The sequence below is a fragment of the Pyxicephalus adspersus genome, chromosome 10 (genome assembly GCF_032062135.1).
Source record: "Pyxicephalus adspersus chromosome 10, UCB_Pads_2.0, whole genome shotgun sequence".
NCBI classification, from domain to species: domain Eukaryota; kingdom Metazoa; phylum Chordata; class Amphibia; order Anura; family Pyxicephalidae; genus Pyxicephalus; species Pyxicephalus adspersus.
This window is the reverse complement of record NC_092867.1, coordinates 18,700,669-18,726,358: the sequence shown is the minus strand read 5'-3', so window position 1 is coordinate 18,726,358 and position 25,690 is coordinate 18,700,669. Positions and strand designations below refer to the sequence as shown.

Genomic DNA, 25,690 nt, shown 5'->3' with positions numbered 1-25,690 from the left:
TTATGTACTTCAGGTTTGTTGACTTCCTATATTTGTCATTAAAAGGAAGATCTTGGCAGAGACGTGAACAGGGCACAGAGTCTAAGGTATCAGCCTCCAGCTTCCAAAGGGCACCCCACAAGAGGTGATGGACTTCAAGAGGCAGCTTTTTGTTGGGGACCCCATACACGCAGTGGCTAGTGACAGCTAACTGGATGGAGCTGGACAAAGTACAAGAGCAATCAGCAGAAGTGTAGTCAGACAGGCCTAGGTCGGGGCAGGCATCAATCAGGGATGGTCAGGACATAGCCGGGATCAATAGGAACTAATGGGAGCATAGATCACCTAGACCTGTGGGGATGTGTGACAATCTAAAAACCATCATCCATTTTGAATTGTTTAAAAGCAAGCTGGTAAAGCCTGGACAAGCAGCTTGTTTCAGCTTAGTTTTTGGAGTTCCTGATGCAGTCAGAACATTTGCTGGAGTTTATGGTTTATCCCATTGTAGATTTTGTTCTAGAAGTACATTTGTTAAAATAAATAACTATTTGAAGTGATTTGTACATCACAGAATATGTGTTTAAAAATCCATATAATTGTTTTCTCCACGTAGAAGCCATATGTTGTACTTTTAGTGGTTATTTTAATACTGCTTCTCCCTATTGCGGCTTTAGAAACCTTTGTATGGACTTCTCGTGTTGTCCTTTATAATTTCTCTTGAGGAACATACCGCAAAGATGTTGGTGATCAAATAATCTGCTGTGTCTTTGGTTAATGCTTTCCCTGTGTTTGATCTACAAAGCCTTATTTTAAACATGTGATGTGTTCTTTTCCACAGAAATTTTGGATGCCAAACGATTTAATGATAAAGTGAAGAATTACACCACGTTACTGTTAGAGGATGAAAATGGGATTATCTTTGTGGGAGCGAGAGGCGCCATCTTTTCTCTTAATGCCACGGATATTTCTCACAGATCACGCAGAACTGTAAGTTAGATTGTCTGATATTCAGAACAACAGAAGGGTTTTTTCTGGTAACTTTGTGATTTAGCAGGTAGTATGGGGGCTGTGTAGTGGGGTCATCACATAGGCTTGCAGTTAGAGTAAGAAAGCTATAATATGGAGAAGGATAAGCAAAAGGTCTGTCTGTTCTTGGGTAAACTAGCAAGTTAAGGTAAAGTTATGATGTGTATGAGTATTGAGGAGGCATATCCACTTTTTCAGCTTATCATGCTGAAGTATACAAAAAGTGTGCTTACGTTTCAAGGTAATCATGTAACATATATAAATATAATCTGTTCCAGCTAAAAGTAAGCCTAGGGCTTTTTATTGACCACATAAAACCAAAGTTTCTTGCACCCCTATTGGCTCCATTACTCTCTATAGCCAATATAGAGATACGGGAAGGTATTAAGGCTGAACTACACCTTTTCTTTTTATTCTCACTTACTAAACCTGATTTCATGCCCTATTCATACATTTTTTACTGCATCAGAAACTGCATTTTTTAAAAGCATCTTGTAAAATGCATTGACATGCTTTTTCATGCATTTCTATTGGTTTAAAGCCAAATCGAATTTTCAATTTGTATTGGCTTAACAAATTCCAAGTATATCAATGTAAAAGGTGTGTAATTTCTTACAATTCATTTTCTTTAACAAACCGCCACAGCAGAGCAGCAACAGACAGAAAAGCCTGTTTCCTGCCATTATGCAGCAAAAAAAATTCTCCTGCACCGCTTTTCTCTTGGCTTACTATTACACTTAATAATCTTACTTTATATTCCCAGTTTGCCCAAGGAAAGACTGGGCATTACAGGTTGCAGGTTCCCCCTATTCTTGATTGATTTTTTGTGGGAAAACAGTAATTATTTATTAATATTATTATTATTTTTAATATTATTAAGAAACAGGATTTATACAGTGCCAACATATTACACACCACTGCACATTAAATAAGGGGTTGCAAATGACAGACAGATACAGACAGTGACACAGGAAGAAGAGAGGACCCTGCCCTGAAGAGCTTACAATCAGTAGTCTCTTTAAAGAGGTCCAACAGCCCCTGTATGAGTTGGTTCTAGAGCTCTTCAATTCGCAGGGAACATGATCTTTGCATAAGTTCTGCCTTAGTAAGAGGTATGTCATACGTCTGCAATGAGACCACTGCTTCCTCCTCTACTGCAAGGGTCCCATTATGCAGCATGCTGGTAGGGAATAGGCATTTCTATTCTGAATAACAACTTTAATTTTCATGCACCTTTTAATTTAGGTAAGGACAAGGGCCTCTGTGGCTTATCATTCCAGATAAGCCACTGATTTACTTGAAATTGAAAAAAAAAATTAGAAATTTAGGTGTAGTAGCAGCAGTGTAGTTTGTAAAATGACTAGAGCCTTAAGCAGATTGGTGAATCATCAGTGTTGTCAGCAAGATATTTAATGTTTGACAGCTGTAATAACTTATTTGATTCTTGACCCCAGCATGTTGGTGACTAAGACAGTGATCTTCAGACACTCCTTATGTCCTCAGGGCAGAAGAAAAGTCATCTCTGGATTTTCTGTGCCAAGTCACATAGCGTGTCAGCTGACTCATGCCACTGCAGTTCATTTAGCTGCTCTTATTGGTTTCTCTCACTGTATACAGAAGAGGGCTCTCTCAATGTAAATTAGTGCGATGTTCTTGAAGTCATTTACCAAGGCAATATTTTAACAGATAAACTGTTTACAATGTGAATCAGCATGGCCTAGTACATAGTTTATAGATGCCAGGAAATGACATAAGGCTGTGTAAAACAAAGGGATAATGTGTGTTGGATTTTTATTTATTTTTAGCATAACAAATTGTTGCATTTTTCATTCTGTAGAAAGACAATATTGCAGCTTTCTTTTAATGTGCATTTTATTTTTGCAGTTCTTAGAGGGAAATTGTTAATAGGTTTAGGTCACTTTCTTTATTGTCTTTAAATTATAGGGTTTAAACTGTTGTGTTACTATTTTGCTGTATGTATACGCTATGTGTTTTTTTTTTTTATAAACAACCATTCAATATGTGACAAAGGCATCCCAGCACAAAACAAGTTAGGGACAAAGTGCTGCATGCATTGGGTTTTGGATTGTCTGATTGAATCTTCAGATTGAGATATCAAAGAAGGGTTAAGTCATTCATCTGTCTTGTTCTTTTGTGTGTGAATATTTTAGCTTGAGCGAATGAATTTGTGAAACAACTGTTTTCTTTTTGTTCTTTTTTTATTTGTGCAGAGCAGGAATAGGTTAAGACATCTCATCCAGTTTGTATTGGTGTCTGTAACCACTTTGAGGAGATTTATCCTCTTTCCCTGTCCTATTGATAGTTTGGCACAAGGACAGGAAGTGATAGGATATCATCAAAAAACAGAAATATTTATATGTTTTTATTGTGCTCTGTGTCTTTTTATCCTGATGACACCTTCACCCGCTCATTTCTTCATCTTGTGTCACTGAAACAAGAAGTGACGGTAAATATCCCCAATGAGAACACATAGACCGCAATGTGCGTTGCTATAAAACAGCCTAATATTTCTGGACAGGCTGCCAATTTGCCAGAACAGACATGCAGCATACTATATTAGTGGTGCATTACCTTTCCTAGGCTTGGTGCAATAGTGTGGCATTTAGAATAAAAAATGCTACATATATGAACATGCTTTACTGTAACATATTGCATAAGATAAGTGTAAATGGGCCTCTAAAGTGGAAGAACAATCAGGGAGCAGACAGGCTTTTTTTTGCATAAGAATGTCAAATTCTGGTAAGAAAAGACATGATATGGCCATGTTTTATTTACATTCTTGTGGTTAGCAGAATCCACATTGCTTTGTGGATATCTTATCACTATGATCCCATAGTAATATGTAAAGCTGGCATATGATTGGAGTCTCTAGCATATTTTGGATGTAGTAACTTTAATAGTTGGGTCTTTTACATATACCAACTTAATGTATTGGTAGAACACAACTTCTTTGTGAGTGGTGGTAAAACGTACCATGCACTTTATGTATGCCTGTCTATGTCTTGTTGATCACTGTTTAAATTTTTTTTTTAGATTAATTGGGAAGTCACCGCTGAAGAGACCAAAAAATGTCACAACAAAGGCAAAAATACTCAGGTACTGCTCTTCTTCTTTTGTTATCTTTGTTTGTATTTTGTATAAACAAAACCTTTAGGCACGCCCAAGTATAGATGGAAGGTATGTCATTGGCAATGCCAGATATTCTATTCACTCAGTCATTCAGCCTTGCATGTTTCTGCCTGTTTTTATTTACTTTGGTAATATTAGTGTATTACTTCCAAGTTTTTACCCAAATATTCCATTTTTAACTAATTTATCTACCTGATATTACTAGGAGTAGATTCTGCTGCTCTTTTAGCATGTTCAAAGCCTAACTTTAGCACCATGTAACACACAATCTAATAGTGAGACCACCTTTAGGCTACATACACACGTGCAATTATTATCGTTGTAAAGGATCTTTCACATTCCTTTCCAAACGACAAATGACTGCACGATGCATGAACGAGCACTGTACGTACAGCACCGTTTTGCTCAGTGGAGAGGGGAGGGGGAGAATGACGGAGTAGCACCCCACTTTGCTCTCTCCCCTTCACTTTCAATACGATCGCTTGTCTGTGGATGGTCATTAAAACGGAGGATGACGAGCGCTGTACACGCCAGATTCTTGTCCAATATCAGCCCTGAGGGGATTATCGGACGAGAATCATCTGATGTGTGTATGTAGCCTTGGACCTACCAATAAAAATGTAATAAAATGGCTTGTATGAGTTCCTACACTGACTGCTTCCAGTGCCTGAGCGTTGTTCTCCTTTTCCCGACAATTGTTTGAATTGAAATAGTTGATGACATAGTTTTGTTTGATCTTTAAAACAGTAATCTTAATTATATATATTCTTTTGATCAGATCTTGCCCTTTTTAATGGTCTATCCTGCTTATTTTCACCATATTATATTTAAGAACTGCAAGCCTAAATGTCTGTCCACATGGACTGTACATCTCTGTGAATCATGCGTTCATGCCGCTGTGTGAGCTAGTCACTGTTTAATGTAAGATTAGTTTGTCTCTTTAGCAGAATTTAGTGCTCCGGTGTTAGAACATAATTTCACTTTTCTTCTGCCTGCAGACTGAGTGCTTCAACCATATAAGGCTCTTGCAGAGATTTAATGAAACCCACCTGTATGTCTGTGGGACGCATGCCTTTGCTCCACAGTGCTGCTACATTGTAAGTACACATTAACCTTTCTGTTTATCTGCTATTCCTTTGAGAATGGATTATCATCTGTTTCAAGAACTAAACGTATTTGAAAGGTGACTTCTTCACTGTGTATAAGTAGGACACATCCGTTGAGTTTATAAGAAGATTAGCAGTTTTCCAAAAAAAAATACTAACCTCATTGGAAGTGCTGGCAATACACAAAGCAATTTTGTGGCACAGTAATTTTCCAGTTTCCAGTAGCCAAATGAACAATACTGAGGTGGAAAACGAAACCACTTTATTGCCACTGAAAAAAGCTTAAATTATTTTTATTCCATTTTTATCACTTGGTCACATGAAATAAGAATATGTTTGTGCACAAAAGCAGCAACATTTTCAACTATATGGTCATCATGGAAGCTCATATGCTGTAAGATATTAGAACCACCTTTATTAGAACCAAACATTAAAGCTGGACTTCACCTATCTAAAGTTTCCTCCTGTCCCTCATTTGGACCTTCAAAAGTGTTTTTCTGCATTAACCTTTCACATAACCTCTGGATTTTTGCATTTGTCATTAATAAAAGGAAAACATTAGCATATTTTTGTAATTGTGACAGTGTGCAAGATATGATACCTTTCCTGCATTATTTGTACTAAATTGTGTCAGTCATCTTGGGACATATGTCGGTCTTTATCAGCAATATCAAAAAAGCAACGACAGGTTGTACAACCAATTCTGGATGTTGCCTAATCTGTTTTTGATGATGTCTTTGCTCAATGCTCCACGTGTTATTCCTGCTCCTATCTAGGTTTCTGATGATCTTGCTGTAGGTCATAGACTCTGAAAAAACACAGGACACACACACATCTCTCTATATATATATTCCCAGTATAATTGAATTACATCACTAGGTGCAATAGGGTATCCTCAGGCTGTGCCCACAGCAACATGACTTTTATTCTGCGGTATAGAATGACTTTAATACTAATAACATGGCATGTGACCTTGCTAAACTGGGACAGAAGTAGGCTATATATTTGATAGCATAGTGAGTGTGCTCCTAACATTACATGGGATGACGTTTCTTTTATACATACATACATACATACATACAATAGAGAACTGGTATATATGCATAAAATATATAAAAGTGGAACAATTAGGTTTTTATTTAGTTACACATAATGTTTAATATCAATATACCCATTTCCTAGAGACTGTAGGGAATTACCTGGATTTTTATTATAATTTGTAAAGCACTATCATTGTCCACAGCATTGTACAGTGTAGAATACTGACCATAGTAATATTACAATACGTTAACAGTTCACAGCCTATCCCACCTGACCTTGTGAGCTTACAATCTAAAGCCGAGAGGGTGAAAACATGAAGTAAGTTGACTAGGCTGGTGCAATGCAGACGCATACATGGATTCTGCAGTTGATGAGAATCCTGTCATTTTTTGGAAATAGACTGATCTTTTTCTACTTTGTTGGGGTGGCTAAGCTAATTAATGGACTATGTAGTCCACAATTATCATTTCTTATTAGGATTGGACTACATTATGGTGTGTATATAGCTGGTGTTAATACTTTGCAAATTCTTTTATCTTTTATCAAGAGTTCAGGCTCTTGGATTGAAAATTGCTTTGTACTGATAAGACATCATACATTTGACATTGTATTAGTATTGGTTAAAAATCAGCCCAGAAGGGCCTCAGGTAAAACACATTTCCATTTTGATAGACCCCTGACACCTTTGGGTAAATATTTATGTGAGCAGTGCACTTGGCTTGCTCACTTTTGGCTATATTCTACACCATTTAAATTTTATTTAGTTTCCTGTGATTTAGACTAAAAGTATTTTAACAGGCTGTGCTTAAGTCACAGCCCTGTCTTTGTTTGAAATGGCCAAAAGCAGCCTTGTATAAATGAAAGAGAAAATGTTAAAAGCCATAGTTAAACAGTCAAAATAAAGGGAGCAAAGTGTAAATAATGGTTAGGGGAGTTAGAGGTGGGTGGCTTGTAGACAGCATTCCCAAACATCTTCATTTTGTAAGTAGTCAGCGGTCTGACGTTTATCTATATACTATGATTGCATCTCCTGCTGTGCTGTAGGCCGACATGTGAAGTATAAACTTTATACCCTGACCGGTACCAAGATATCCCATATTTACATTTGTATGGTTGGCTCTGCAATTTTAGAACAATTGTCTTCTTCCCTCTTGGCTTCAATCCTCTAAAAAAGCTAAATATCTCCTATGTAAAATTACATTTTACTTAAGGCTAAAGATATATAATAATATTTATATATTATTGTGAACTACTTTACAAAACTCCTGTGTAATGCAATGACATGTATGTCAAAGATAAGCTAAGTATAGAATGATAATCTTTGGTTTATGATTATCATTACTATCTGTTAAGAGTGCTGTCTTGACTGTCTCTTGTATGGTATTGTGGTTGGTATTATGAAAAGGTTGATGACCTTTAGTCTAGAGTTCGCACCATCGAAATGATCATAGGAAACCACTCAGGCTCTATTATGTACATCTTTCTTGCATCTTGCCTGGCTACCATTTATTCCATGAATTGACTCAAGTATACATATGAGGAGTACTGATCTCAATCGATACCTGATCGTCCAGAATTACTGAACCGAGAAAGCATTGGATACAGCCAGACATCTTTCTGAAAGATGTCAGCATTTTCTTCAGTAAAACATGCTGTCACAGAAATAGAGGTTTTGCTTTGAAGTACAAAGGTTGACATCCTGTAAGCTTGTGGTTGCATAGTAATCAGAAAGAAGAAGTTCAAAAAGTAATTATATATTAGCTTATATATTATAAGGACATTCGCCTGTTTATTTGGGACCGTTACTTTATCAAGGTGTAAATTTACCAGGGATAGAAGGTTTCCTAGCAATCTTTACTATCATGAGTCTCATTTTCCCAGTGAGAATTTACTATATAGTGTACAATATAGGGAACAGAGCTGGAAGAGGGAGATTTTTTTGCAGCTTTCACTTTAGCTGATGCCCCTGCAGGAGAGAAGCACTTGATAGCATTGGGGTAATCAGTTCTGAAACAAACAATATGTATTTATAACAATATATTATTTACAATTAAAGTATGGAAAATGTAGTGTTATATATCACAAAAAAATATAAAACTGGAAAAAAAGGGAGAAAAAATGTGTCCATGACCCTACTATTGCAAGTAGTCTAGTTATGAATAATTCTAGCATAATCAGCACTCCAGCTGCCTGTAATAATCAGAAGCCATCAAATCTGTCAAAATGACTCTAGTCTCCTCTATCAAATCGATTCCATGGACTATATACCCGAGTATAAGTCGACTTTTTCAGCACCAAAAATGTGCTAAAAAAAAGTCACTTTTATTATTATTAAACAGGATTTATATAGCGCCAACATATTACGCAGCGCTGTACATTAAACTTTCAACCTATAAGCCAGTCAGGCTTCCCAGCATGGTGACCCAGAGCTGTGATACAGCTGAATTACCTTGCCGGTAAGCCATGCTGGAAAGGGGGGAGGGGTGCGGCCCTTCTTTTGCCCGTCCTAAGGACTATTGCTGGTGAATTACCTTACCTTGCTGGTGAATTACTTTGCCGGGACCTGCAACAGCATGACTTCAGCCCGGGACCCCAGGCAGTGTGACTTCAGACCGGGATGCAGAACAGCGTGACGCCGCTGCATGGCAGTGATCAAGACCGCCTGCACCTTGTACCGCCCTGTAGGAAGGCTGGAACAGAGAATGGCATGGTCTGGAGTTTCAGCGCATCTTTAGTGTGTGCCAAGAGGGCAGTGTGGAGTGCAGTCATCCCAGCAGGTACAGTGGAGGATGGTGTCTGAAAGTACCGTATAGTCCTTTAGGAGGGGGTCTGCCTATAGAATTTAGTGTGTGAAAAGCATAATAAAAAATGATAAAAGAAGAAATGATAACGCATTATAAAGACAATCATCCAAAGAGAGGGGCAATGTGTGTAATGTAAGCCGAATACAGACAAATAGTCAGCAAGTGATTTACCTAATGCCATGCAGAAACATTAGGCTATGTTTGCACAGACCAGGGGTTGCAGTGTGCATGAAGGCTCAGAAGTTAGCTCTCTAGGCCAGGACACTATCTGCATTAGGTTAAAAGGTTTCTGCAGCATTTCCCACCCTCGTCTTATACTCAAGTCAATTAATTTTTCCTGTTTTCCAAGGTAAAAATAGGTACCTCAACTTATACTCGGATCGACTTATTTATACTCGAGTATATACGGTACTTTAGCAAGCCTCATATGTATAGAAGGAACAATAACTCCAAAACAATGGAATCAGATAGGGACCTGCATCCAAAAGGTACCTAAGATGACTTTTAATTCCCCAAAGGCAAAGACATGCCTTGGAGGATCCAGGCACAGATGACCCAGTTATTTGTTGGGTAATGTGAACTACTCCCTACCAGTAAGTTTGTTAATCAGCAGACATTCCTACCAGATGTGGATCATGGTACCATTTGTCTGGCATAGAATGTAAAAGAGGTAAACATTTTCATGAGGTTTAGAAGTCTAGTGCTAATCGAACATTTATGTGCTAAATTATTCATGTTTATGATTAGTGACATGACTATGAACTTTGTAAAGAATGCATAATATGTCGGCACTATATAAATATGGATAATATTATAATTATTAAAAGCAGGCATTCTCTCATTGAGTTTTCGGGAGATCCATATTTCATTATTTTTTTCCTTTATAGTGCTGCTTGTCCAGCAAGCTTTCTAAGGTACTACCAGTCTACATGCACCATGAGCAGCACTTTATTACCCGGTACTGGCACCGTGACAGTAACAACAACGATTGTTACATCGCAATATGTGTTTTCACAGCCACATTAAGTCTTCACCAGGAGACAGGTACCATCTAAACAAGAACCTTCATAGCAAGAGCACCATAAATTATTTTAATGAAAGCAGAGGACTGAAAACAGTTGTTAGATTGACACATATTAAAGCTTTTATAGGATTTTAGTGCTTGAGTTTAAAAATAATATTACCTTACAAGAATAAACAAGGTTGAAAGCTAATTTTCATGATTTTAGGTACTAGAATTTTGACAGACAGCCTTGCGTGAGTCTGTTTTTCCTAGTCAAAGTTAAATATATTTCTCAGCATTCCCATGTAGAGCTGCACCTTGAAGTTGCAATGAATATTTGGTGTGTCAGTTCAAAGCATGGCCTGGGGGTCACTGAGGAACGTTGTAGGCTTCTTGTGTGCAGTGAGAGAGACTCAGATACCATGTTTTTCTTGGTGTTTCGTAGTTCACATGACCGTTAGCCCTTTAAAACTGTCGGCATTAATAAGAGTGCTACACCGGGGCAGTGTAGGAATGTGACGGAACCAGCCAAGCATGGCTAGAGTGTGATGTGAGATTAGCTGAGGGATGTCTGCCTCCAGACTGTTTGTCTAGAAAATGTCTTTGGTGTTTGTATGTGCCATTGCTTTCTTTTTGCATTGCTTGTATCCATATTCCCCCAAGTTGTGGTGATTCACAGTAGTTTATACAGAACTCAAAATAATACCCATCCGAAGAAAAAAGGTCAATGGGCATTGTGAGAAAGAAAAGGTGAAGCTGCATACCACCAGCACTTTGCAAGGGGCAGGAAATATCTAAAGAGTAATTGTGCATGGAGTGTTCTTTGTTCTTGTTGGACAATTATGTTGGTTTGAACTGGATGGACTTGTGATGTGTGACTTGGGTTGGGCATCTATATATTTTTGTATATATATGCTGTAATGAATCATGCATTTAGGCACATCTGCTAACACCCCACCACAATCACCAAAAAAGGCATGGTAAAGAAAATCCTCTACTGGATAGGTTGGCATTTTATATTATGACAGCACATCTCACAGGATGCGGGTTGAATAATCCCAGAAAATTGGACAAACAGTGGAGTTAGTAAAAGTTAGTAAGGGCTTGGAAACATTGTTTTGTACATGGAGGAAAACTTTGATTTAATAAGCTCTGCTTTCTTCTAAGCAGCCAGCTAACCACTTATATTTATATACACTTCATGACAAATTAGTCAACACAGTTAGCATTTATTTTCTCAATGTTCCATGGTAAACCCCCCTTAGCACTAGTGCCAACAACCTGTGGCTAACTGTGCCAAAGAATCTGCACATCTCCTTTCCTATGGTCAGATCTGTAGGACCTCCTGTGGTTTCCTGTGTTCCCTAGAAGTCAGAAGGATCGATCAGTCTATAAATCTAGCACTGGTTCAGAAAACAATGTTACCTGTCTTTTAAAGTGACATCTTCTTACTACAAGGACTAGCTTCTGTACACTAAAGGAATCATTTTCAGGTTTCCCCCCAGGCCCTTTTAGCTGGGTGCACCACCCGGCACTTTTCAGCACCCACCTGGCTGTTTTTGGGTGGTTACTAAAGAGTTTGGTCACAATACATGGGCTGCCACCCACCTACGATTTCTTCCCACCCGGCTTAAAAAAATTTCTGGGTTGAGCACTAATTTTGTTCTGCGTGTTGAACAGTGATTTCATCCAGTGAGAGTCATCTTTCTGTATATTCATCAATGCAAAAGGTTTAACACATAAGGCTATGGTTAAAAATGATGAAAAACCTTGACTTTTATATTCATGTAAAATCTCTGAAGCTCATACAAGCAAGGTTATATTTGTCTATTCTAAGAGCAGTGACAATGAGGATAGCAGAGACTTACATCAGGTTGGACACCCTCCATATATTTTGAAAATAGCTTTGAGTCCTACTATACTTATGAGCCTTAAGCTACGTACACACATCAAATTTTACTCGCCCGATAATCGGCATCGGCCAGATATCGGGCGAGAATCTGGCGTGTGTACAGCCCAGGTCGTTCATAGTCCTTGGATCCGTCCTGGCGGATCCACGGACGATGAACGATGAGCGATCCTAATGCAAGGGAAGGGGGAGAGCGGGCAGCAGGGTGCCGCTCTGTCGCTCTTCCCCTCCCCTCTCCATAGAGCAGAACAGTGCTGTATGTACAACACTCGTTCATGCATCTTGCGGTTCTTATCCTTGGAAAGGATCGCGGCTTTATTCTAATGCAGATACCTAGACTGGCAGAACAAACAGACAACTTCAAGTGACATTAAATCAGGCTGCAAGTGAGAGTAAAACATATTGGTCTTTTGGCCACTACTTCCAGCTATAGAGGAGAATGGTTTAATTCATAGGACAGTGCTGGGCCAGATACCAAACACCAGGTCTGTTGCATAAATGGAGTCTATAGCCCTTTGTTAGCATTACAAGACAAGAGTTCTGCTGCAAGCAGATGATCTGGGGTGGCAGGAATTAGCTAAATGGACTAAACAGAGGTTAACTTTAATATGTGCTTGAGATTTGGAGGTTATTGTTAATAGCAGGTAGTAATTATATGTGGTTACTGCGGCATTGCTAAAGGCACATCCAGTTATTCATAATGAAGCATGTGTGGTTTCTACTTCAATGCACATAACAGATCGAAGCTTCCTAAAAAATATATCAAATAGGAAAAATCTATTTTTATTGGTTGCTATATGTTATTGTGCATTATTATTATTAAAAATAAACTGTATTTATAACATACCAACATATTGTTGATGTATTTGTTAAATAGGGGTTGCAAATGACAGACAGATACAAACTGACACAGGAGGAGGAGAAGTCTCCACACAAAAGAGCTTACATTCTAAGAAATACAAAACCTATTCTAATTGGTTAGGTCTGCAAGGGAAGTTAAAAAAGGATTTATAAATATAATAAAAAAATGTTTTGCAATATCATGCAACATGGTTTCTTTTTTTTTTTCGAGACCAATTGGTCATACAGAATGGTAATTTATCTTTTTATATTCAAAGAAAATATGACTGCAGCTAAGAGAGGAGACCTAATAAGACCACGGTCATTCTGAGAACTATTTATCTTAATTGTTTATCATATAATAGTACAAGCAGGACTTCTTCCGGTGCAGGCCACAGCCAGATGTGGGGCCACATAAGTCTAAACTGCAACTCTATGTACATAATGTATTAATGTAGCTTATGGGGAGTGGGGTAAGTTCCAGGGTGTTTAGAGAAATTTAGCATGTCTGTGTTAATACTATCCAAGCAAGTGGTTTGTGTTCTCTTTATTGTATATAAATTCTGGGTTATTTCATGCTAATGGTGACAGAACATGATAGAAGACATGGGCCTTTTTTATGTATGTTTATATATGAATCATTCAGCTCCGATCCCTTTGCTTTCTCATGGATATTTACACATATGAATTAAAGAAACAGATCTACATACATGGACTTGCTTAGAGTTTTTGTTTTTTTTTGTTGCTGGGAACATATGCTAAACCTATTTTTAAAGTTTAGTCCAGTTACACATAAAAGGTTCTGGCAGTTAAAGTGCATCAACACAGCCTACTTATTTGGCTGCTCTAGTGACAAACTACCTTGTAATTGTTGGTATTCTCATCTCTTAGATCTGGGAGTGCCACAAGCTGGCTCTGATCCATCATCCAAGCAGTGCCCCACGCATTGGAGATCAGAATATCTGCATTTTGGCTTCCAGGGCTTTTAGGATAATAAATATTCTTCATTTTAAGATTTTAAAAAACTACTTGTTTATACATCGAGCCAGAGCTCTGTCTAGGAAATGCATCTTGTTACATCTGTGTTTACAGCAGGTTCCTACATCTGATAAGCAGCCTGCTGTGCTCATCAAAAGTGAACAGGCCCCGGGAACTCCACTTGCAGAAAGCCAACTTGTCATTCGTTCTGTTGATGGAAACATAAACCATAGGTGGTACAGGCAGGACTGTGACAGGTCAATTTTGCTCTTCTTATCTCAGGGTTTCTTGTAAATATATTCTTTTTACTTTTTAGATGTTGAGAATGCTCCATTAAAGACATGTTAGTTGTTTTAACATGTCAAATACTCCCTTTTTGGTGTATGGGTGAAAATAAGAGTGCAAGGGTTTTTACCAACTGCAGCCATTCAGCCATCACCTTTTATTCATGTTGTACATTTTATATACCTAAAGCCTAACTCCAGACAAACCGTTAAATATAAAGTTGAAATACACTCAATAGTACTTTTTTTTTCCAGCCAGACCTAGAATTTACTCAGCTGTTTTAGACTACACGTTTAGTTTGGCAAAATTATTTTTTCTATGCTTCAGTTTAAGTGTATATTGTAATTTGTGAAGTGCTAATGCTATGCAGTATTGCCAGACACAAAAGTAGTCAAAAGGTTGACATAGTTGACTTATGATCTATTAAATCTATTCCAGCCACATTCATTAGTCTTTCATAATTTACTTCTGACATGGACTGCTGCTAGCAGAATTCTGTGCTTGCCCCAACATCCTAACATCAGTATGATGGAGAAGTCTAGGAATCAGAGAACACACTAGTATTAATTTAATGGAAGGTATAGGTACATCTATCTGTAAAATATGGAGGTTTTCCTCCCTGTTGATATAAGCACAACTTTTTCAGGATAGACTGCAGTGAACCTTTAGGCGTTTTTAATATTCTTGAGGTTCGAAGCAGACCTATGGAGGTGTTTGAGGTCACCATGAACACACACTGTGAGGAAAGTTTCATATGTCATTGTATTCTCATCCTATGACATAAAAGTCTTCTCAAGTGACAGTCCATTGTTTTTCTTCTCATTTAAAACTTGTTACGTTGGTGTATGTATTCATATAGTCTGAGTCATACATCTAACCTTTTTTTGTGTACTTTTTCCTACATTGTAAATAAATTCTAAACAAAGTACAGTATCCATGTATTGTTTCTGTTTCTAATATTTTCACAGTTTTTATTTTGTGGACTAAGCCACTTGATATGCTTTTTTATTTGCTATACTATTTTAGTCCCATTCTTAAGCACCTCTGACTGAAAGTATGAATGTATGCTGGTTAGTAAGGCTACCCATCACATTACCCTATGTAATGTTGGGTGGCTCAGAAAGCATGAGTAAATGGGCCAACCATTTAGAGAAAATATGACAAGTTGTACATCATTTAGCTTTTCATTTAATCAGTAGGAAGGTTGAACTGGAAAATCTCACTTCAAATGGGTCCTGAAATAGAAAAATGCAAAACAAATGTAATCTAACTTTACCAGCAACCATGCAGAACACAAATAGGATTTATTGTTAGAAAGAGATGTTTGATTGTCCAAAAGCTAAAAGGGTAATTGGATATATGTGATATCTGACAATCTATAGAACACTTTTAATCATTTTCCATAGTTCTGTAACCAAAACCAACCAAACCAAAACAAAATATGGTCAGTGATTTGTTCCTTTGCTATGGTCTCACTGTGTTATAAACCGGCTTCCTAGAGACCAGTATTCTTTACAAAGATTATGTTAGGAGCATTGTTGTGAATAGTAAATTAACCTGTAGCAAGACATTGGACTCCATCCTGCATTCCTATAGGGGTCATTACATCTAATGGTCATTGCTGTGATGTTGTTTTGGGGGTCTATAGTGTATTTAGTGTTTTAGTAATCAAGTTTGAGCCACTCATTTTTAAAGGTAGATGACTCTTTAGAGCAGGGGTGCCAAACAAGTGGATCACGATCAACCAGTAGATTGCAAAGCCAACGCGAGTAGATCGCAGAGCTCTGCCTTTCAAAATAAACTCTACCGTGCACAGGAGTTATTAAGTCCAAATACCGTTCCATCATGACTGATAAACATTTGGAAGTCTGTTTGAGGCTGGCTACCAGCAACTACTGTCCAAACTATGCAACTTTGGCTGATTCCATTCAGTTTAAGACGTCATCGGAGTAAGGTAATGGCCAAAAATGTACAGAATTGTATTGTGCCATACATTTTCATGCTGTTATGCAAGTTAACATTATAAATTTTAAATATAAAGTATACTCTGTATACATAAAAATAAATTAATGTTTAGCATTTTTATTGTTGGTAGATCATTTTGACTTGGTCATTTAAAAAGTAGCTCACAAGCCAAAAAAGTGTGGGCAACAATGCTTTAGAGATATCTCCACTGTTTTGGAGATCTGACTCTAGATCAAATTTAATGTAGCAGTTAGTCTGCATTACTAGTGGAAATTGTTATGTGGTGATCCTACTATATTTCTAATGTACCAGCCTAATATTGTGAAGCGCAGGTGCCCAACTTGTGGCTCTTGGTCAGTCTCTGTGTGGACCTGCTGGGTCCTTGCAGTCAAAATTCTGTTTTCCCTATATCTCAATATTAGCAGTGACTTCTAGCAGTCTCATGTAATGTGTTATCAGGTATAGAATGTCTGCACCTTTGTGTCAATAAAAGTATCTAATAAAAGTATTGTGTGGCCCTGTTGTGTTATCAGGGGCTGGACATTATTCCTTTGTTATCAGGGAGATTGACCACCATTGTTATAGATTATACTGTAGTGTCTTTAAAGCTACGTACACACGTCAGATTTTTATCGCCCAATAATCGGAATCGGCCAATTATCGGGCGAAAATCTGCCGTGTGTACAGTCGGTGTCGTCCATCGTCCGGACGACCAACCTGCCGGATCCACGGACGATGGACGACAGCCGATCGTAATGAAAGTGAAGGGGAGAGCGCGCAGCAGGGTGCCGCTCCGTCGCTCTCCCCCTCCCCTCTCCATAGAGCATGAACGGTGCTGTATGTACAGCACCGTTCATGCATCGCGCACTCCCTTGTTGTTGGAAAGGATCGTGAAAGATCCTTTCCAACGACAAAAATTGGCAGTGTGTACGCAGCTTTAGAGTCATTCATATTTTTTCTTATCTAAACAAAACTCCAACAGGAATCCTTATTTTTGTAACGTAAGGATTCCATGTTATTTTTGCTAAGCAGCAACGTCCGTAGTGGGGAGAACTGGGACACATCCAAGCCCTAAGCTATTTTTTATACACAAACTAGATAGTGACGTGCAATATCCATCAGTCTTTATTTTACATGATCATAATAATGAGAGTCAGGGAGCCGCATGGAGAGATCTCTATGGTTACATATGTCCATAATGATGCATTAATGTCTTGCACACCGCAGCCCGGCATTATGGTCAGGTTTTCAATTGGTTCATGAGAATATTTTTCGTTTAAAAGATGACAACAAATGACTACATAGAGGTTCTAGCTTTATATAATGAAGCCTTAGATCATATATTTTTTACAATAAAGCTTTGAAATATGAGTGTTTTTTATCTACCACTGCTGATCAGACAGTAGAATATTTTTTATTTTTTCAAACCTATATTATAATAAAAATTACAGTTGGAGTCTGTTTGATTTGTATGAGAATGATGCTGCGCATTTATTAAACTATTCACGGCCTTCTCAGCAGTACTATACTATGTGATCAATAACAAATATGGTTGCATAGCCTGCCTCATAAGCAGCCCCGTACTAACAAAGCAACTCTGTTCCCCTAGAAAAGAATGGGTAGGCTTTTTTTTCCTGAATTTTTAAAGCTATCACAGACCCTTCCCTATTTTTAAGCAAGGAGACCATTGTTTTTTAAAGTGACCTTGTTTTCTGTCTGTATGTGTGTTCTAAATCCATCCTTTGGATCTGCCAGGGTGCAAAAATGCAGTGGAGAGCAGCTGATACATTAAATCATACCCTTCTATACCCATACCCCCTCAAATCATTTTCAAGTAGCGTTTTTTTTTTTCATTCCACTACATTTTCAAACGCATTCTGAAGCGTAAAATTGGAAACTGCATACAAATAATTCATCTATGCCTATCTTCACAATTAATACAAATTATACGCTGTTGTCAGCCAGCACATTGCTTTTACATTTTATTTAGAGATGTGCCTATTATACTATGGATAGAAATAAGCATTCTGCCAGCCGCATGTCCATGCTGGTCATTTATCTTCTCTAATGGCTATTTACTGGTTGTCTGGTTATATTATTCTTCTAAGTCTGAGGATGCTATAAGGATTCTATTGTTACCTGGGGTATAAAGACAAAGCTTTTCAGAGTATTGTCAGAACTATGCAGTGTTCAGCCTCAGTACCATTCACTGGAAGCTTCTTGTGTATTATTGAGGAACACATTAATCAGATATATGAGCAGATGGCATATAACTAAGCTTCTGCTGCATTAACTGTGTTACAACTCTGCGCTCTACTAATTTTCTTCTAGATATATTAGATATAAATATAGGTGTAAAGTGAAACCTTTTTGTCTTAATCCTGATACTACTGATTCACATGAAGAAAAAATATATATAGATTAGCAATGGTTTTTGTAGTTAAAAGCCTTAACAGTTTGCACCTTGTGTGTGTCCCTGGACCTTAGGTGCCAGCCTCCTGATTCAGCTCCATACGCATTGGACACATCCATACTTGCATTCTTCATTACTATTCCATTGGTTGGTGCTATTTTTCTTAATACACTGTTTACAGACACATGTCGTTATATTGGTCTAAGGCACTTCTGTCTCTATTGTAAAGAGTATCTAAACCTAAAAATAAAAATGTATTAAGCTGCAGTTTCTCAGCCCTGAAATGTGGTGACTGCATTACATTTATTTATTTATTTATTTATTCACATCTTTTTTTTTTTTTCAAATAACCCCCCTCCGGTGGCTAAATTTATTGTTCCACTGTCTCCATGGAGGAAGAATCGCTGCCACCAAGGCTGGACTTCAAACATGCCCTTCTGCCTTGTTAAGCTTGCAGGAAGAGGCAAGGGGCCTGATTTATTTAAAACTCTCCAAGACTGGAAAAGATAGACTACCACGGGTTATCCAACAAACCTGGAATGGATCAGGTTCAGGATTGAAAACATTTGACAACAAATAGCAAATGACTTTTAAGAAATCCATTCCAGGGTTGCTTGATCATCCAGGTTCACCTAGGGATTGATGAGCTGTACTGTATTACATTTTTTGTTTTTAGGTTTAGTTTGTCTTAAAAAAATCTCTCCGGTTTATTCCACCCTGGTAATCTGACACTTACAAATTACTTAAAGGTGATGAAAAAATTGAAGTTTGTCTGAGAGTGACATTAATTTATTAGATTTGCAGATTTGCAAAAATCAATCAGTGTTTATTAGATGGTGTATGGAGAAATGAGCTACTGTCTTCCTGCCAGTGCCAGCAATCCAAAAATTGACCATGTGACAAATGCCTTAATGTCACCGCTCTTTGTTCATGGTTTTTCAAAAATATATGACATTCAGTGATTTTTTTTTTATTTCTTGAATATTCTTGAATATAATTTTTTTCCCTGTATAGTAGTAACTTTAAATGAAATACTTCATTCTGGAAGAAACTTTTACTAGAATCACAATTCTTTGACCACTGAAGTTTGTGGAACTGAATCCTGACACATCAAATACCATGACATGCTGTCAGCAACATTGGTTAAGTGGTTTGCTAAAAAAAATGGAATTTTGTTAGCAGTTCTAGGTATATATTACTGAATCGGCAAAGGATGTTTTTGTGTTGATGATTTCATTTTGTTTTAGATGGAAACTTGATGGTCTGTAACAAATGTTTTATGGTTGAATTTTACCTTAATGCCCTCTTTTTGTGGTTCATGGCTTACATTTCAGTTTAATAGGGCCCCAAACTGACATGTACTTGCTTTCATTATTTTTCTGATTTTTTTTTGTCCCCTTTAACAAGGATAAACTTTAACTTAACATTAGTGTTGTAATAAAAACACAAAAACAAAACATGACTGGATAGGTCTAATTCTGCTCCGGTCCAATTTATCTTTGGTTCAGTTGGTCCTTTGAATTCGATTCAGCGTGCCTGCTTTGTTCTTATGATCACATCTCTGGTAAGAACTTCATGTGGTCATTAGCTCGGCATAAATTGGAGAAGTGAATATAAAGTGGTTTCTGTTAACTCTTTTAGAATTGTGCAGTGTTCACATACTAGTTGTAAACTTTTTTTTTATTTGTTTCAATGACGCAAGTATTTTTAAAGCCCATAAATTACCTCAGTTCAGTTTCCATTTCGCATATGAAAGAAGTACAGATTTAAATTTTAGTTTTTTTTGGTTTATTGCAAAGGACAAGATACACCTATTAATTATTACTAGAATGCCATTTCATTGAGCATTACCTCATGATAGTAATGGTTCTTCTTGATCATCCCAGCCAGTGTTAGGAAACCAGCTTTAGCTTTTAAATTATAACCACTTCAATATCACTACCAGGTCCAGCCTACCAGGTAATTTTGCATGTGCCGCAGATTCTATATGAGCAGGAAACAATCACACGTTGATAATTATATGCACCATTGGAAAGGACTGCCCAACCAGAGAGAAGTTTGTGTTGATTTGTTTACCTGCCTTGTAAAACAATCCATCCATTATGTTGACATTTGTATCTAATACAAACTCTACACTGTGCCTAAAGTTTGTCTCAAATCTCCCCAAAAAGAGAGTGATCTCTTCTTTTATGGTTCTCATTAGAACAGTGGGTTTTCCTTTCACAATCTTTTCCCTGTTTTGACGACAACCTAAAACTAAGCATTTTCCCTGTGAGCTTTTCTCCCACTGTCCTGGTAGAGTAAGGCTACGTACACACGTGCAATAATTGTCGTCTAAAATGAACGATTAACGACTGATCGTCCGTTAATCGTCAACAAAAAAGTGCACAGCGACGCCGATGAACGAGGAATGTCACTGGAGACGAACAACCATCCCGGTGGATCTAATTGGGCGACAATCGTTCGATATCTATTCTGTGTACAGTCGTTCAGTGATCGTGGATGGTTCTGCTGTACACTTTCTCTAGTACACGTCACTACCTGCATCGTTTTAACGGTTGCACATTAATATAGTATATTATTGTACATTATTATATATATTATATATAGTACATTATTGGTGGATTATATTTGAATGATCGTATCGTTACAACATGTACAGAATTGTGCACAATCAGATTGTTCAAAATAATCGGAAATAATCGTTGATCGTTCATTTTATAGCGATAATTATTGAACGTGTGTACGTAGCCCTAATCTTTCTAAAGTGGATACAGGTTGCAAAAATTCCAAACCACTACCACACTATAAAAACTCTGTAAAAACTTTTATAATAAACTCAATTTATTGAGATTAAGTTGCTTTTACACAAAAATCTTAAGTAAATAATATTAATGCTGTGACAACCCCCTTTGATTTAACCCTAATCAAACTCCTTATAGGAGCTCTGTAATCATAGAGTAGAATGCAGAAGTAAAGCAAGAACACTGAAATAGTGAAAGGTCAAACAAGAGCTGGAATTATGAGAGATTTGTCTGTGATGGTAACCAAAACCGTCATACATGACAACAGAAGGATGTTTTGTTCTCCATTCATCCATGAGATGTTAATGTTCATAGGTTATAGCAGGAGAGAACGTTGAGAGAAAAAGCTTGAGTTTTAAATGTGTCCTAAAAATTCTATTTGCTCAGTCCTTCGATGTTCACGTGGGGTCCTCGGCTTTGGAATCGCTAGAATATTTCTTCACTTGAAACTATGGCTCTGTATCACATTTTTAATGTTGTACAGAACAAAATCCCCCGTGGCCTGCTCTATGTCACACATTGCAGAATTGTTTAGTTGCTCTGTAAACTCCGGTACACATGCCAGCATTGCCTAATGTGTCATTTGGTCAAAGAGCAAAACATTTCATAAGATCAAAAAATATGCTGGGAATCCAAAGTCTGCATTGGGGAGGCAGTCTGAGGGGATGGAAGTTTCACAATAATCCTACAATTAAATGTAGCCTATGATACGATTTATTCATTAATTGTTCCTGGAATTATTTGCTGTGTGATTTATAGTCCTTTTTATTTTAGCCGCAGTACAATTATTAGCAACTCTTTAACACTTCTCAAAATGCTTTTACAGTTTAATTTCCCACTGATCACAGCTGGTAATTTGGTTAATGAATCTTTAGACACAGCTCTAAAAATGTGGACATATAATGTTGTATTTTCACAAAGTGTAATAAAATCTTGAAACTAAAGTTCTTTTTAAAATCAGGATGGTTATTGAGCTTTAATCATTTTGTCATTATGACTTGGAAGCAATTGTCACTGCAGTGGTTTTAAGTATAGATATGAATTTGTATCTTAGATGACTGAACCGTAGAAGGACCTGTAACATAAGCTCACGTATTTGCCCACTGGCCACATTTATGTTTCCAAAAAAAAAAATTGTATAGTTGTTTAATAGCTGGTGGACCTCTGTTTTTGTAAGGAATTCCATTTAGCGGGCAGTGTCCAGGAAGGTAGGGGGGCTCACTATAGGCAAATGTACTAAGGTAGAGTTGTACATAATGCCCGGTTCTATTCTAACCAGAACACAGACTGTATAAATACAAGGGATACTTCAAACAAATGCAAAAGACAGACCTTTTTCAACCAAAGGCAAGACTTTTTAGCAGAGTTATCATTTGCAAAGTAGATCTTTGAATGGACAAGTTTTGAAAGAAAACAACTGGAATGTCTAGAAATGTATTAATACTTCTTTAATTTTAAGTCCATCTATGGTCCCTAGTCGTCCCAAGTAAACTGCTGGAACGAATTTGTGTAACCTCACTGGAACCTCATGGCAGTGTGAAGATTTTTAGATGCCATTGATTTTAATTCTAGAGATCTTCTAAATAAATGTATTTTGTTTATTTATCTTCAGGATGTCAAGACATTTGTGTTGCCGTTAACGTGTGAAGATGGAAGAGAGAAGTGCCCATTTGATCCAGTTATAGGGTACACTGGATTTCTTATAGGTGAGACCCATTACTTGTAAGCTGCACACAACAAGCATGTACTATGCTAAATATGTAACCTACACACACATTTATATATGTCTTGAATTTATTTTCCATGCTAGGAGTTTAAGTACTGCTATGGACAGGGAAGCTATATGCCATAGTGTATTTAGGTAATCTGAGTCTATTTAAGAGATTGTATAGTGTTTTGTGTATTTTTTGCTGTAAGTTTTGGCTATACATAATGTTAGGAATTATACCTTGGTTGTAACATGAAGTGTTGCTGCATTTTATTGTAATTTATCTGACAATAAGAGCATCACCCATTCAGCCTAATAAAAAATCGGGGAAGGATAAGTTTATGGAGATTTTTCAGTAAGTTACAAAAACTCCACTAGTGACAAGGTGCACTTCAATTGGTTAAACATGTAAATCATAAACTCCAAAGATCAGCCTAAACAGCCAGACCCTCGTAAGAGTCATGTTGAATGACGTTAAATGCTTCATTAATATAGTCTGTTTTACAGATTCATCACCGATCATGAACCCATTTTCATTTTGGAGCCTTGAATTACAACTGGTTCCCCCATTGATTCTCTATAGGCAAAGATATCTAGATTTATCTCAAATTACAAAATTGTTCACAGAAATACAATGCTCTTTTTTATTTTTTCCTACCCACATTCCTAAAGAGGCCCCAAAGTGATGTATTCCATGGTCTCTTTTAGATGGGGTTCTGTATACGGCATCGGGCTATGGCTTCTACAGCGCACCGGATATACGGAAAAATGTTTCAGTGCTGCATACATTGAAAACCGAAGCATCACCTCTTCTGTGGCTGAATGGTAAGATATGATTTGTAAATATAAAATAAAAGAAATGTATAAAAGAAATATAAGCCAGAGGGTGAAAAGGCTGTTTTATGTCTCCCAAGCAAGTATCCTTTCAGCAACAGTGCTTATAGGAAATAGTGGTTTGGTAGATATTATCCATAACTTAACCCCCGACGCTTTTGGAACAGAAATCTAGAAATCAGTGTAACGCTCAGGTGGTTAATATGGGCTAAAAAATAGAATGTATTTAAATATTTTTGACAGGTGAATATATTTTTGTAGTTTTTTTTGTTTTTGTTCTAAGCCAGCTGATTAGATATGTTGACCCACTACCATTATTTCCCAAGGCACTGATCTGGAGCAAGTATGCAGACAGACAACAAACATTTACAGAAGTTGGTCAGCTATGGCAGCCTCCATTTTTCTTCTTGCTTAATATCTTTTTAAATGTAGTTGTAATTGTATTTAGGTTTATTGGTGACATTAAAAATAGTGCTTAGTAATATTTTCTAAGGGTAAAGTTCAGTACATCGATATTTTAGTTTTTGGTAGAGAGATCTTGTTGTTGGGGTGTTGAAAAGTTTACAAGCCAGGGGCTGATTGAGTCCACCAGGCTCCACTTATGACTAATAAATCATTTTTGGTGGACTGGCCTGTTTAAAGCATATATATATTCCACTGTATTTTTTGTCAATATAAATCTTTCATCTCCACTCCAAGTGCACTGTGCTGGCAATTCTCAGGAGGCCTGTTTTTTCATTGCCGGTTATTTGATGGCATACAATCACTCTGCTCCTCTATTTTATGTCAGCAGATTTTCACTGCCCCTGCAATGTTTACTGTTGACATTCCCACAACTTCTGACAAAATCTCTGTTAGCACTTATTCACATATTCAGCATTTGTTGTCTGAGTTACGTGGGCTTGACAAGTTATCTTTACATTATTGTATCTGCCTCTGCCAACCGTCAGCTGCCACTCATAAACGCCAAGGTTCTAATCGGCTCACAGTATTTTCTTTTTATATAAATAAGTTCTGTTCTGTTTTCTAACCTGTATGCATGTGCCCAAGTGATTATTTTATGCTGAGGGAACAGCGGCATAAATAATTTATGGCAGAAGTATAAAATGCCTTCTGCTCGTTCTCTGGCATCCTGTGTTATGACATGCAGTAAACAAGGGGTTAGTGGAACAGGCTGGCATGTCACAACATGGCAAGCAGATTGATATGGGCCTCTAGACCTAAAGCTTTACCCCAGGCAGATAGAGACGGTGCAGATTAATGCAGCACTGTGTTCTTTAATACACCACTACATTTATGTTCAATATGTGAGCAGCATAAGTACACGAATTTGACTTTATATGAGCCTTATACATTTCCTAGTACACCATGACAATGGAGAGGAAGGAGGTGTACTGTGGTGCCATGTGTTAACAAGAATTGTACTTCTGGGTCTCGTTCGAAGCCAAACAGTGCTGTGTAAATCTCAGAACTGGATGGTAAACAATTAAAAAAGTAATAAAATCACAAACTTCCCTAAAGCTGGTCTCCACACACCTTGAGATCAATGCGCAATAAATCACTCCTTAGATTATAGAAGTGTAGAATTTTTATGCTGATGGGATTTTGTGGATTTGAGATTAGGTGCAATACTTTTCAGAAATGATGTTTAAAAGACCGGTAAAACAAAAAAATGGGTGAACTTCACTACATAAACATCTGACATTTTAAGTAAACTTTTTTTACAACCTTTCACCACCCAAATAAAGACTTAAATTTCAATCCTCAGAAAACAGTTGTAGAAGAAATGGAAAAGTTACCAACCTTGCACCTCCAGCTTTCAGAAGAATGCTTGCTTAGGCAGGA

The 25,690-nt window shown here is 37.3% G+C and overlaps 1 protein-coding gene across 1 annotated transcript in view; it reads left to right on the top strand.

The window, feature by feature from the left end:
- The window catches only part of SEMA4G (semaphorin 4G), a gene marked incomplete in the record, with an annotated part of 116,304 nt that overhangs the window by 55,461 nt on the left and 35,153 nt on the right, over nt 1-25,690 (top strand). Inside the window, 5 exon segments of the mRNA XM_072425092.1 lie at nt 818-966; nt 4,060-4,122; nt 5,154-5,252; nt 22,916-23,009; nt 23,720-23,836. Of these exon segments, the coding sequence (XP_072281193.1) occupies nt 818-966; nt 4,060-4,122; nt 5,154-5,252; nt 22,916-23,009; nt 23,720-23,836 (522 nt within the window).